The sequence below is a fragment of the Rousettus aegyptiacus genome, unplaced genomic scaffold (genome assembly GCF_014176215.1).
Source record: "Rousettus aegyptiacus isolate mRouAeg1 unplaced genomic scaffold, mRouAeg1.p scaffold_m13_p_5, whole genome shotgun sequence".
Taxonomy (NCBI): Eukaryota; Metazoa; Chordata; class Mammalia; order Chiroptera; family Pteropodidae; genus Rousettus; species Rousettus aegyptiacus.
In genome coordinates, this window is record NW_023416308.1 from 115,850,160 (window position 1) to 115,862,494 (window position 12,335).

Here is a 12,335-nt window from a genome sequence, read left to right on the forward strand (position 1 = left end):
ACCAGAAGCCCCAGGAGCTGGCCACAGTTGGCCAGCGGACACGGAGGGGGCGGAGGTGGGGGTGGAGAGGGCAGGGTCTAAATCCCTAGAGATGCAGAAGGAGCAGGCTCTGGAGTTAGGCAGGACTAGGGGCAGACTTGGACTCTGTCACTGATTCACCTTGAGATCTTATTTCTGGGTGGCAAGAGCTTCACCAAGCTCTTGCCACCCAGAAATAACATCGCCTGCCCCGAGAGCTGTGACAACCCTAGGGGGTAAGATGATGCCCTTGCCTTTGGGGATTTGTCTCCCTTCAGAGAAGCTAAGGTCCTAAGGTTGGCTGACCCAACCCCGGACAGAGACCAGCCTTCGCCCACAAGTCTGGGGTCTATTTCCTGTCCCCGCCCTCAGCTGGGCGGAGACAAAGACAAGTAGCCCCAGGAGCCCAAAGCCCTGCTCCGCACGGAAAGCCTAAGGGATACTCGCCAGCTCTCTTGGGCCCCAATTCGGGCCCAGACCCCAGCCCCGAGCCAGGACCAGTGTCCCAGCATACCCCACCCAGAACAAACTGCACAGGACCTTTGGGTTTGGAAAGGTTTTTTTTTTTCTTTTCCCACACATTTCCGGGGTTGGGGTGTTTTCCAAGACTCAGACACATTTGTTAACAAAGAGAGAAAAAAAACTGGGGGAGCAGGGAGCCTGTGGGCAGAGAAGTGACCCCAGCAGTCCGCAGGTAATGCCTCACTCCCTCTCTTCCCCGCTGCCCGCACCCAACGGGCGCCCCCGGCTGCTGCTCACGGTATCTAGATTATTTGTCTTTAATATATATCTGCATTTACCTTTCCCCTCCCACCCGCCCCCCACCCCTGCTCCTCCAGCAGCTTCCCCAGCAATGCACGTCGCCCGGCGGCACACAACAGAACTGGCTTTCCTGGGCCGGAGCCCGGTCCCTGGGCGGTACCAGGCAGGCGCCTCCCCCTGGTGGGCGGAGTCGGGGCACTCGGGGGCCACCCACCGCCCCGCCCCGCCCGCCCCTCCCCATCGCTGGGCCACTCGCCCACCCTCCCGCCCTTCTCCAGCCGACTCTGGAAACCCAAAGGGAAGAAAGGGAGGGAGAAACTAGACACACACAAAAAAAGAAGTGGTAAGGAGGGTGGGGACGGGGAGACACAGCAAGCCTGGAACGGGGACTGGAGGGCTTGGAAGAGAAGGAAGGCAGGAGGGACAGAGGGAGGAAAAAGAAAAACTGGGGGAAATGAACGGGACGAGTAGCGGACACTTTACAAAACCCCCAGCCTTCCTTCCCGCCCAACCCCACCAAAATAAAACTACCCCCCTTAAAAAAATAAATCAGCCCGGGGCTGTGAGCACGTGCCCTGCCCGGGGGCGCAGAGCGGAGGGGGCCCGCCAGCCCCAGGGCTGATGGTACCGCGGCCCTGGCAGCAGGAGGAAGCGGACGATCGCGGGGTTTTCCTTTTTTTTTTTTTTTTCTTTTTCTTTGTTTTTTTGCGTTTCCTCTTCGTGAGAGAAGTCTGAGGCAGCCAAAGGAGTGGGTCCCCAGGGCCCTGGCAGGGAGAGGGCCACACCCTCCTCGCGGGCCCTCCCGGGAGGGGCGGCTGGCAGTGGGGCGCGGTGCCAGGGCCTCAGACGTAATACTCCTTGTCTTTGTTCTTCTTGGCCTTGCTGGGCGTCTTGGGGGCCGCCGGGGCCTTCTCTTTCACCACCGCCCCATTGCTCTGGGCCGAGTTACTGATGTAGTTCCGGCTCTGGTCCACCTGGTAGGAGCCCTCATCGCGGTTGCGGTACTTGTACATGGCGTAGAGGAGGATGAGGATGCAGAGCGCCGCGGCCGCCACGATGCCCACCACCATGCCCGTGGTGCTGCTGGACTCCCGGATCACCTCCACTGCGCCCGGCGGGCCCCGCTCCCCAGGCCCCGTGGGGTTGGCTGTGGGCAGATGGGGGAAGCCGGGGGCGGAGGTCACGCCGGGGCGCAACGGAGGGGGCCTCCGCGGCTCGAAGGACGTAGGGGCCCCGGGCCCCAGGGGTGGGTTCTCCAGCAGGGGCTGCAGCGGGTCTCGGTGGTTCATTTTGCCCGCTGGCAGGTTTGGGGCTGGGGCAGAGGGGGCTAGCAGCACCCCAGGGGCGCCCGTGGCCCCATCTGTCCTGAGGTTAGGCCGGGGAGCGGGTTTGCGGGGAGACAGGAGGGTGGTGCGGTCCGTGACCAGGGGAAAGGTGGTATAAAAGTCCTCGTCGTCCGTGGGGGGGAGGCTGGAGTCAAAGACCTCCCCTGATGCAAAGCCCGAGGCCTCGATGGGCTCTTCGCAGTCGCTGTCGTCCTGCTCAGCCTGGCACGGGCCCCCAGCGGGTGGGCGGCGGGCCGCGGGCGGGGGCAGGGTGTCTTGGGTGGCCCCCACGCCCGTGAGGAAGGGGTAGAAGGTGGGGGGTGGGGGCACGAAGGGGGATCGGGTGGCCACGGGAGGGGGGTCTAAGGAGTCCTCCGTGATAATGGGCAATATTAACTCTCCTCCTAGAACAAGAGAGAGAAGAGAAAAGAGAAGGCGTCAGCGAGGGCCAGGGCGCAGGCGGCCGCCACAGAGAGAGAAACAACAGCCTCACACACCCAAATCGGTTCCAATTGGCTTTGGCGGAGACTAGAGCGGGCTTCGCCCGCCCGCCAGCCGGCCGGAGCACTGCGCTTTAAGCGGGCAGCGGCTGGATGCCCTGGGCACCCCACGCGCGGGCCCTGTGGCTCTCTGGGTTTTGGTCTTTTGTTTGTCTTAAGAAACCAAAAGGAACAGAAAGGAAAGGAAATCGAAAAGAAACGGAAAGAAAAACTCTACTGGTTTAAGGCTTTAAAAACAGATACAAGAGCAGCATTTAAACAAACCTAACAACAATATCTTTTAGGGTTTTTTTTTTCTAGATATTTCTTTTTTTTTTTTTTTTTTGCTTTTGTTTTTTTTTTCTTTTGTTTTTAAAAAAGAAGATAGCATACCACGGAATTCAGGCAACTTACATCAACAAATAGGCCGTGTGATTTTAGCATGAAGAAAAAAATTACAAACAGAGCTGTGTAAGCGGGTTCTCCCGGAAAAAAAATAAGAAAAAACAACTTTTCCGCACAACGTTTCCTATCTGTTTGGTCTCTCCCTCCCTCACTCTTCTCTCCCTGGACACCTCGCTTCCTCCTAAACAGTCTCTCTCCTCCCTCGCTTGCGCCCTCTCCCCCTCGTTAAACTAACACAGCTGAGATCTGCTCAGTGCAGGCCGGCGGTGAGGGGCTGTCAGCAGCTGGTGTCGGCATGTGGGGCGGAGGGTGGCCGGTGGGAAGGAGGGCTTGGGGAAGAGGGACGTGACCTGGCAATTGCCACATGGGTAGAGGACTTGGGAGGAGATGGTGTGGAGAGGAGCTTTGCAAGTCGGCCGTGTGGGGAAGAGAGATTGAAAGTGGGAGGTGACAAGGTCCGTGAGGAAGGGCGGGCAAGGAGGAGACAGACACATTGTCCTCCAGGACTGTGGGAAGGGTGGTGAGAAGCCATGTAGAGGCAGGGAGGTGAGGAGGGGCAGGGAGTGAGTGAGGGAAGTGGGCAGGGGCATGTCCCTGAGCTAGCCCTGACTCCCCAACTTTCTCTTTTTTCACCCTCCACCTCTGACCCCCACTGACTTCCCCCCTCCCCCTCCCCAGAACCCCCATGGGCCGCCAAGACCTGGCCAGGGCTTGAGCGCCTCTGGCTCTCTTATTATTGTTAAAACAATAATAAAACAACGGAAAGAAGAAGAAATCAAAAAAAGAAAAAAATACATACACAGCCATCTGGGAAGGAAACACTTGCTAATATAGGGCCCAGGGGAACTAATGAGGAAGGCTTTGAGGGCTGGGGGGGAGTTAGGTCTCTTCTCTCCCTAAGTCTAATGACTGGGGTCCCCCCTGAACAGAAACTGCAAGTCCCATCAACCCCAAAGGGTGAGAACTACAACTCCCAGTTAGCCCTTGGAGGGGTGTGGACTACAATTCCCATCAGCCCTCTGGGTCAATAGCTACAACTCTCATCAGCCCACTGGGCCTCCTCTCAAACCAAAGTACCATAACCACTGGTCAAGGGTGGAAGGGAGCCGCAGTCTAGGTCTAAGAGGCTGGTGGGAGCTAGAGGCTTTCTCTCTAGCTGTCCCTCCAGCACGGCCCAAGCCTTGCCCCCATCTGAATGCTTCTCCCTGGTCTCTGCAGGGCATGCTCCTCACAGATCACACCACAAGCCCTCCAAGCCCTCCCTAGGAAGCATCCCAGGGCTCCACTGCCAGGTCCCGCCTGACCCACTGCAGCCCAGCCAGCTGCTGTGCTGCTGTTCACACACCTCTGCTGACCTTCCAGATCACAAGCTCCGGCAATCTGGCAGAGTCGTCCTTGGCCTCATGAGCCAACCCCAGCCAAAATCTTGTTATTGAACTTGCAGCTTTGCTGGACTCCTCAGGCTGTTCTTCCCAACAAACTCCAATCTCCCAATGGGTGGGGACTCACCTGAACCCCAGACTGAAGTCCAGGGCCCCTGGCCCTCCAGGGGCTCAGCCACACTGAAAAACTTGGCCAAGAGCAGAGAAGCATGTTTTGTGGAGCTGGGACCACCCAACCTAGCTTTTTATGGAAGAGAATGCTGAGGCCAGGGGCAGGCAGGACTTCCCAGGGTCACCAGGTATCAAGCTAGGTGAACAAACGGGCTAGCCGGTCCCTCTGTGGCTCTTGATGGCTGGGGAAGGGCTGAGTCTCACCAGGAGCCCGGAAAGGCCTGACTCATCTTCCCCATGCCTGCAGTAACCTGCCAGGCAGCTTCTCTTACCTTAACCTGGGAGGCCATGGACGTGTTGCCATTAATTCCTGTGTGACTGTGGGCAAGTTTCACTCTCTGGGTCTCAATTTCCTCATCTACAAAATTAGGGTATTGGGCTCCAGGCCCAGGGTGAGGCCAAGGCCTGGCTCTCATGGATCAATGAACACAATTTGCCCTCCCATTCCCACATGAGCTTATACCCACCAAGCATGGCCCAGCACCCTGGTCTCTGGGTAAGGGACAAACTCAGCTCTCAGCGATGGGGAGGAGCCTAGCAGCCCTTTGCATGGTATTATCCTGGTCCCAATTACAGTACGGCTCCCCTCCCTGCATAGGCCCGAAACACATCTGGGGTCCTCACTGCTAGCCCACGCCATCTGCCTCTTCCTAACCTTTGTCTTCTGCTCAGAACACCTTCTCCCTGCTGGTATCTCACTCATCCTTTGAATCTAGCTAAATAGCTCCTCTTCCAGGAAGACTAAGTTTGGAATCACTGCCAAGAAAGGCCTAAGGCCCATCTGTCTGTCTCCCAAGCACCCAGCATTGGGCCTGGCACAGAGCGGGGATTCATTGTGTTTTAACTGGGGAAGGGAAGACATACTCATCAAGCATTTCCTCTGAGGAGGGGGGTGAAAGCTCCTCTTACAGGCTAGAGCAGCTGGGTTCTAAACATCCTTCCTCCTTCCCACTCCCCCACCCCACCCCGTCGGGCAGCAGGCACTTGCTTGCTCCACGGGCCCAGCTCTTACCCACATCTCAGCCTGGGCTACCAGTTACTCCTAGAAACTTCAGAATCAAGGCTTTTCTTAGGTAGGCTTGTGGCCCTCAACCAGCTGGCCATAGCTAGGGCCCCAGCAGAATGCCATACCCAGGGCATAGGACCAGGAGGCCCTTGCTGGAGACTTATCATGCCCAGGAGGGGCTGATCAGGCTGCTAAGGACACAGACCTTGGCTCCCTATCCTCTTTCTCACTCCCGGCTAGAACAGAGCGTGTGGGGGCTTCAGGCCTTGGACTGCAGACAATCCTGCCTGGCCTGAGACCCCCACAACCATTTTGCCTCAACTTGCTGGTATTTTATTTCCTTGAGACACACAGGTTCCCAGGTTCCACCTGTGCAGTCTCCCCTAGCCTCCAGAATCCTCCCAGGCCTGGTCTATTGACCTGTTGCCCCTGCCCTTTAACCCCAGCTTCTTCTTGGTTTCTATATATTGGGTATCAGCCTGGGCCATGCTTTTCTGGGGGCTTTCCCTGGGCCTTCATCTGCCCACTTTGATAGCGCCTCCTGAGGGCGTCCAGCCCTCATCCGCGTCCCCCACACTGCCACCACTGCCCCTTGGTGCCCCCTGCTCGTGGCCCTGCACATCAGCATCCGACTCCAGCACCACTTCCTCCCCACACCCCTCACCAAAATATCTCCACATGATCACGAGCTATGGTGACCCCACGCTGACTTCCTTCCTCGAGGCTCACTCGAGCTGGCTTGGCCTCTGTGGTGGACAAGTCACATACGACATGGGTTCTGGGTTTCCCTGGGGTCATACACTGGTCCAGGAATGATCAGGCATGCTGGCCCTGGTGAGAATCTAGCAGGGTCTGGAGGAGGGGTGGACCCCTTAGAGACTCCTCACTGTTAAAGTCCAACTAGGGTCACCCTTCCCGCTCAGCATTTGGGGGTACAGACTCATGAAGATGCTGGTGCCTGGGACTCTGGGTCCAGCTCCATATCAAGGGCATACATTGGGATGGTGTGCACCTGGGAGTCTGATAAGGACCCTAAGCAGCCTCCCTCCCCTCCCCGACTTCAGGCAGCAGCACTTGGGAAATACAGGTGCACTTATCACAGATGACACCCACCCTCTGTTCAGAAACTGAATTTCAGTGTATGTTTGTCTCACCTACTAGAGAGAATTCTATTCTGGCCAAGGACACCACCAGCCATTCCTGAGCATCCCTTCTCCCCCAGTTCCCTGCCTGTGGCAGCGACTGGCCCACTAAGCTGAGCCCTTTCCGCCTTGAGGGAACAAAAGACTGCTGATTAGAAATCTACGCCAGAACCCCATTCTCACCCAAACAAAATGCGCCCACCCCACAAAGGGGTGTCTAGAACTGAGGCCTGAAGCAAGAAGGTCACTAGCCCACAGGGCATTTCAAGTAGATTGGAAGAAGAGCAGCTTCTTGATGTGGCCACAGCTCTGCAGGCACACGACCTGGTCAACAGCATCTCCGTGCACAACCGGGGAAAGTTATCCTGTCCTCCTGGTGGACACGGCCCCACCCCAGGGCCCGGGACACGTGGCTTAGCAAGCAGGGCACTGGCTAGATTTCAGCCCTTACTCACCTGTTCCAACAGAGAGCTTGTGCGACTGTGTGCAGTGATCTGGAGGACGGTGCCCCTCGCCCCTCCCCCACCCCCTCCACAAACGCCAGCACAGCAAGGGCGGAGTCGAGGCCAGAGATGGAGGCACTCGTGTGTGCACGTGTGCAGGAACACACCCTCTGAGGGTCTGTTTCTGTGCACAGGCATGTCTCTAAGCATGTGCGTATCATCTTTTCTGAACAGACGTGTAGATGCAAGGGAACCTCTGGGCCTGAGCTCGCGTGCAGCTACGCATGCAGGGATGTGCCACTGAGAACCTGTAAACATGCCACTGTGGCTCTGAGCACACATGGTATGCTTCTGGGAACACCTTCTCCCAACTCATTTTCTCCTTCTCTTGGGCAGTGAGACTACATTTCCCAGAATCCCTTGCAATCAGGAGTGGCCATATGTCTGAGCAGAGAGCAGTACTGGCCCATGAAAGCCTCCCATCCTCCAGGTTCTTTCTTCTCCTTCCAGTGACTTTGCAAACCACATGCTGAAAATGGAGGAGCCACAAAATGGAAGGAGCCTAGATTCTCAAGGCACCCCCCGGGGGCGGAGCCACCTGCCAGTCAGGAGCACCCAGGTACGAAATCACCTGAGTGAGAAACTCCCACTGAGATTTCAGGGTTATCTGTCACAGAAGCAAATGTTCCTTACACGGATACCACACAGGAAATGGGTGTCGCGAAAGCCTGTGGCATTCGTGTGACAGTCCGAGGAAACAGATTTGGCGGCTGAACACTGGGTCCTACCCAGAAAGCGGGCCACGCTGAGGCCGAGGCACTAAGGGAACGTGCCAGGAAAGTCAGGGTGACAGTGCTGACTTTTACTTCCTGCTTTTAGTGACATATTACACGACAGAGACAGGGTCAGGCAAGAATTGGCAGGTCTGCAAACAGATAAAGGGAACGGAGAGAGCCCAGAAATACGGGGCCAGTGAGTACCCGAAGAGCCACTGCTTCCAGACCCCAAATCATGAGAGAGAAGACTGAAAACGGCTTCGAGGGACAACGGCCCAGGGACACTGCCGCCTGAACAACGGGCTCAGCCCAGCTGCAAGGGTCAGATGACGGGTATGGCCTCCTCGCCAACGGTTTCAAGACTGCCCTCAAGACAGTCGCCACTAGACTGAGAGACAGGCATGCAGGCAGAGCAACAAAGAAATGAGCGGGCTAGAGAAGTATGTCTAGGAAAGAACTCTGAGCATGGTTGCCTGTTTGAAATTTAAAACCACCTCTGGGCCCCCAAATCTGCATGAGCAGAAAGTGGGTTATCAATACTCTAGGGCCCCCAAAGAGTACATTTTCCCAACATCACTTCAGAGATGGCTCCGAAGGTTAAGGACCAGGAAGAACCTTCCAGACGGTAGCGCCAGAGGCGGGTTTAAGGACGAGACTTCGCACTGGGCGGCAGAGCCTCGCACACTGATCACCGCCCGCTAGAGGACCTGGAAGCCTCTGCGTGGCTCGTCCTTCTCTTTTTTGAATGGGAGGTGGTTTACTGTGTGGTTGTCTCCGGGCCGCCATTGTATTCTGGGTGCGTGTCGGGCTGTGGGGAGTGAAATCAATTATGCTTTTAGTTCATGGGTATCCAGACCACACATGAGTAAGCAGGAGCCAGGTCTGGACCTGCTGGAATGGGCCGCCATCTCCCAAACAGCCTCACCTTCGAGCTCACTGCCCTAACTAGGTGGGACTTTGGGGTGTCTCCCTTGGGGAGGGGTGAGTGTGCTCTGAGGGGGGGCAGGAAGGGTGGAATGGATCACTGCTAACCTAAAGACCAGACAGACCGTAGCAAAGAAACCTCTGGCTGGTCACCAAACCTGTTTCTGCTTCCCCCTGGGGACGCAGCAAGGCCATACCTTCCGGCCCTCCCGGAAGCTAAGTGGTAGCCATGTGACTGAGCTCCGAAGGGCAGTGGGCAGGAGAGACATGCACCTCTCCCTGCCAGGCCTGGCCCGTGAAACCTTCCCCTTCGCGACCTTCCCTGTTCACCCCACGCCACCGCGACCTAGGAAGTCGCCCTGCACAGGTGGCGCGGCTTCGAGATGGAAGGAGACGGGGCCTTGAATCAGCGCTCGGGGAAGAGCTGCCCGCCAGTCAGGAACACAGGTGTACAACTTTGCGTGGAGGAGAAATAAATTTCCGCGTGTTAAACCATGAATGGCGCATGGTTCATCTGTCATAGCAACTACTGTCACCTTCAGACACTCTGGAGTCTGAACACATCTGCATCTCTGTGACATTTACCTCTGTAAACGTGCGGGTCTGAGTGAATGCGTCCACGTGTCTGTGGAATTGAGCCTGTGGGCACCTCCGAGGGCCCCACGTGCGTGTTCCGGAGGGGACGCCTCAGGAGGGCTATACACGTGGGTGAGTGCGTGAGGCTGCTTCCGGGGGGTCCGAACCCACGCGGGCTCACGTGAATCTGAGTACGCGTGTGTGCGCCTGTGTGGGTCTGAACATGTGTGTGCTGCTCACCCATGTGTGGACGAGTCATACGTGTTACCGGGTCTGAACACTCGTCCATGGTCTGAGGGTCTGAGGATGTGTGCCCTCCCCCAGGCAGCCTCATGGGGACCTCTGAGCATGTGAGTAAGCGCACCTGCAGCTGTGAGTGCCTATGTGAGCCAGTGTAGACCAGAGAGAGAGAGAGAGAGAGTGTGTGTGTGCACACGTGTGCACATGGGCACCTCTGTGGGACTGAGCATGCGCATTCACGCCTCAAGGCATCTGGGCCCAGTGTGCATCTCTAAGCACGTGGGCATATGCACAGAAATGAGCCTCTGTAGGTCTGAGTCGGGTGGGCCCGAGGCTCTAGCACAGGCCGTTGTGGGAGGGAGGGGGTGGGTCTGCGGGTCTGAACGAATGTGCGCATGTGCTCGGAGCCCTGGGTCTGGGCACACGCAGCCTCTGAGAATGTGCATGCACGCACCCGCATGTACCCTGTGGTTCAGCACACAGGTGCACACAGCACTCATGGGCACGCCTCTGCAGGCGTGAGAACACGTGCGGCACCCAAGGACACCCCTTTGAGGATGTGTGTGCATCTTGGTGGATGTGAACACGTATAACGTACAGGTGACTGTAGGTCTGAATTTGTGCGTACACGTGAGTGGAGTTGTGACACATGCATTTCTGTGAGCCTGTGTACCCTCCTAAACTCATGTCATGGACGTGTGCATGTGTGCATCTGTGCCTCGACGGCTCTGAGCACACCCGTGTACATACTCAAGCCTAAACGTACATACGCACCGTGAGTGAAATATGCCAGTGCTTCTATAGGTCTGAGCATGTGTGTGTGATTCCGAGCATCTGATGTGCACCTCAACAGACGTATGTGTGAGCGAGCCTCCGTGGGTTTGCACATGCAAACACCGTGGTACCTTTAAGACACGCTGTGCATGAGCCTTTGTGTGGCTGAGCACATAGGTAAGTGTGAGACTCTGTGGGTCTGAGCAAGTGGGCAACTGCGAGTCCACACCTGTATGCACGTATATTTATTTAGAGCTCTGAGCACACCTGTGCAAGACTGTGGCTCTGAGTACAGGTGTGTGCCTCTGTGAGACTGTGCACGTGTGCGTGCGTTTGTGCTGCTGTCGGCCTCAGCGGCCATTCTGTGCATACAGACTTCTGGGGCTCTGAGAATGTGTGGGCTTCTGAAGGTCTAAGCATGTGTGAGCCTCTGTTGGTCTGCGCACAAACGGCATGTGTTTTTATATGTTTGAATGTGTGCATACCCGTGGAAGTGGGTACGCGTGAGCTTGCTGGGAGGTCCGTAAACGTGCATGTGGATGTACGTGTACGTGCCTCTGGTCAGACACATGTGTGCATACAGACGTGTGCCTCTGGGGGTCTGAGCCTAGTGTGCACGTCCGTGTGTCTCGACAGGTGCAAACTCAGGTACCTACAGGGGCCAGGACTGTAACACAATGTGTGGGCCACGCCGGCTGAGCCAGCAAGGGGTGGCGGGTCATATTACCAACTATGCAGTGCCCAGTCCCCTAAAGGCACTTCCATGCACAAGAATTTAAACATCGTGTTCATTTTTGGCCAGGTTGCCAACCTCAGGTAAAGTAACCGAGTTAGACGATGGTCTCACCAAGGTGGGGGAGGGGCTACAGAGCCTCAGGCCTGTGGAGAGGCCCAGGTCATGGCGGAGGGGGAGGGGGGAGCTGAGATGAGCCTGCTTCACACCTGGACCCAGAGAGGAGGGTCTAGCAGGTGGGAGAGATGCAAATGCTCTGGGCTCAGACCCTGGGCAGCCCCTCTAACGCCAACTCTGGAGCCCAAGGAGACCTGGCCTCTGCTAGAGAAAAAGCCCCCCTGCCCTCGGGGCAGAGCGCGGACACCAGCTAGCGGGTGCCATAGTCTAGATCAGCCTGGGGGACGCCAGAGTCATCTTGATCCTTGCCTGGCCTCCTACCAGGATGAGAATCCAACTTTAAGCATTTCAAGTGGCACAAATGTGAAAGTACAAGTGTGGAGGACAGCTGTGGCTTCTGTCCGTTTCCTCTGCGGGCTCAGGCGAGCGCTCTGCCTTCCTGCCCCCTTATTTTTAAAGCTGGGTACCAGGCTGGCCCACCAACTTCTCCAAATTCCTCTTCCACCCTCCATCCTCCCATCATATAACTTGGCCTTTTTCCCAGGAAGATGTACGGCCACTTAGGCTCCTCCCCTCGCTCCCTTCTCCCACCCTGGGCCCCTAACAAAATCTGGCGCTGGGGCTGGGAAGCTAGAATCTCAGTTGACAGAGCGTGGCCCTGGTGTGGCCCAGTGCATGCTGCCTGTGTCCGCGTCTGGGGCCCGGGGGGAGCAGACGCCTCTCACCCAGCATTTCTCACCTCAGTGTCGAACGCGGTGACACGTATGTGAACATACGTTGTGGGGCCAAGCAGCACCCTTTCCTCACGACCCACACAGCGCCTTGTCCCCTGAGCCCTATCTCAGGGCTCCGCTGGGGCCGTCCATCACAGCCACTCTGGCAGGCCTGGGCTAGAGTCCACTGTGTGCACCCTCGGGAAGCCCCAGGAAGTGGCCAGTCAGAGGGATAGAGCGGAGAGAAGGGGGAATGCTGTGTTGAAGGGGCCGGACGCCCCGAGCCTCCCCCGAAGGAGTGTGGGGACGCATTCCTGAGCCCCAATCACCCAGTGAGATGGAGGGAGCG

At 57.1% G+C, this 12,335-nt stretch overlaps 1 protein-coding gene across 17 annotated transcripts in view; it reads right to left on the bottom strand.

Moving 5' to 3' along the window:
- Positions 1-263: 263 nt before the first annotated feature.
- NRXN2 (neurexin 2) overlaps positions 264-12,335 on the bottom strand; it is a 102,846-nt gene continuing 90,774 nt past the window's right edge. For 9 of the 17 annotated variants that reach the window (XM_016157873.2, XM_036221140.1, XM_016157982.2 and 6 more), the window contains one exon: positions 1,419-2,509. In XM_016157873.2, coding sequence (XP_016013359.1) covers positions 1,623-2,509 — 887 coding nt within the window. In that variant the 3' untranslated portion in view covers positions 1,419-1,622. Of the gene's footprint in view, positions 2,510-12,335 lie in introns of all 17 variants that reach the window. The other 8 variants (XM_036221135.1, XM_016157962.2, XM_036221137.1 and 5 more) reach the window with 3 other exon arrangements.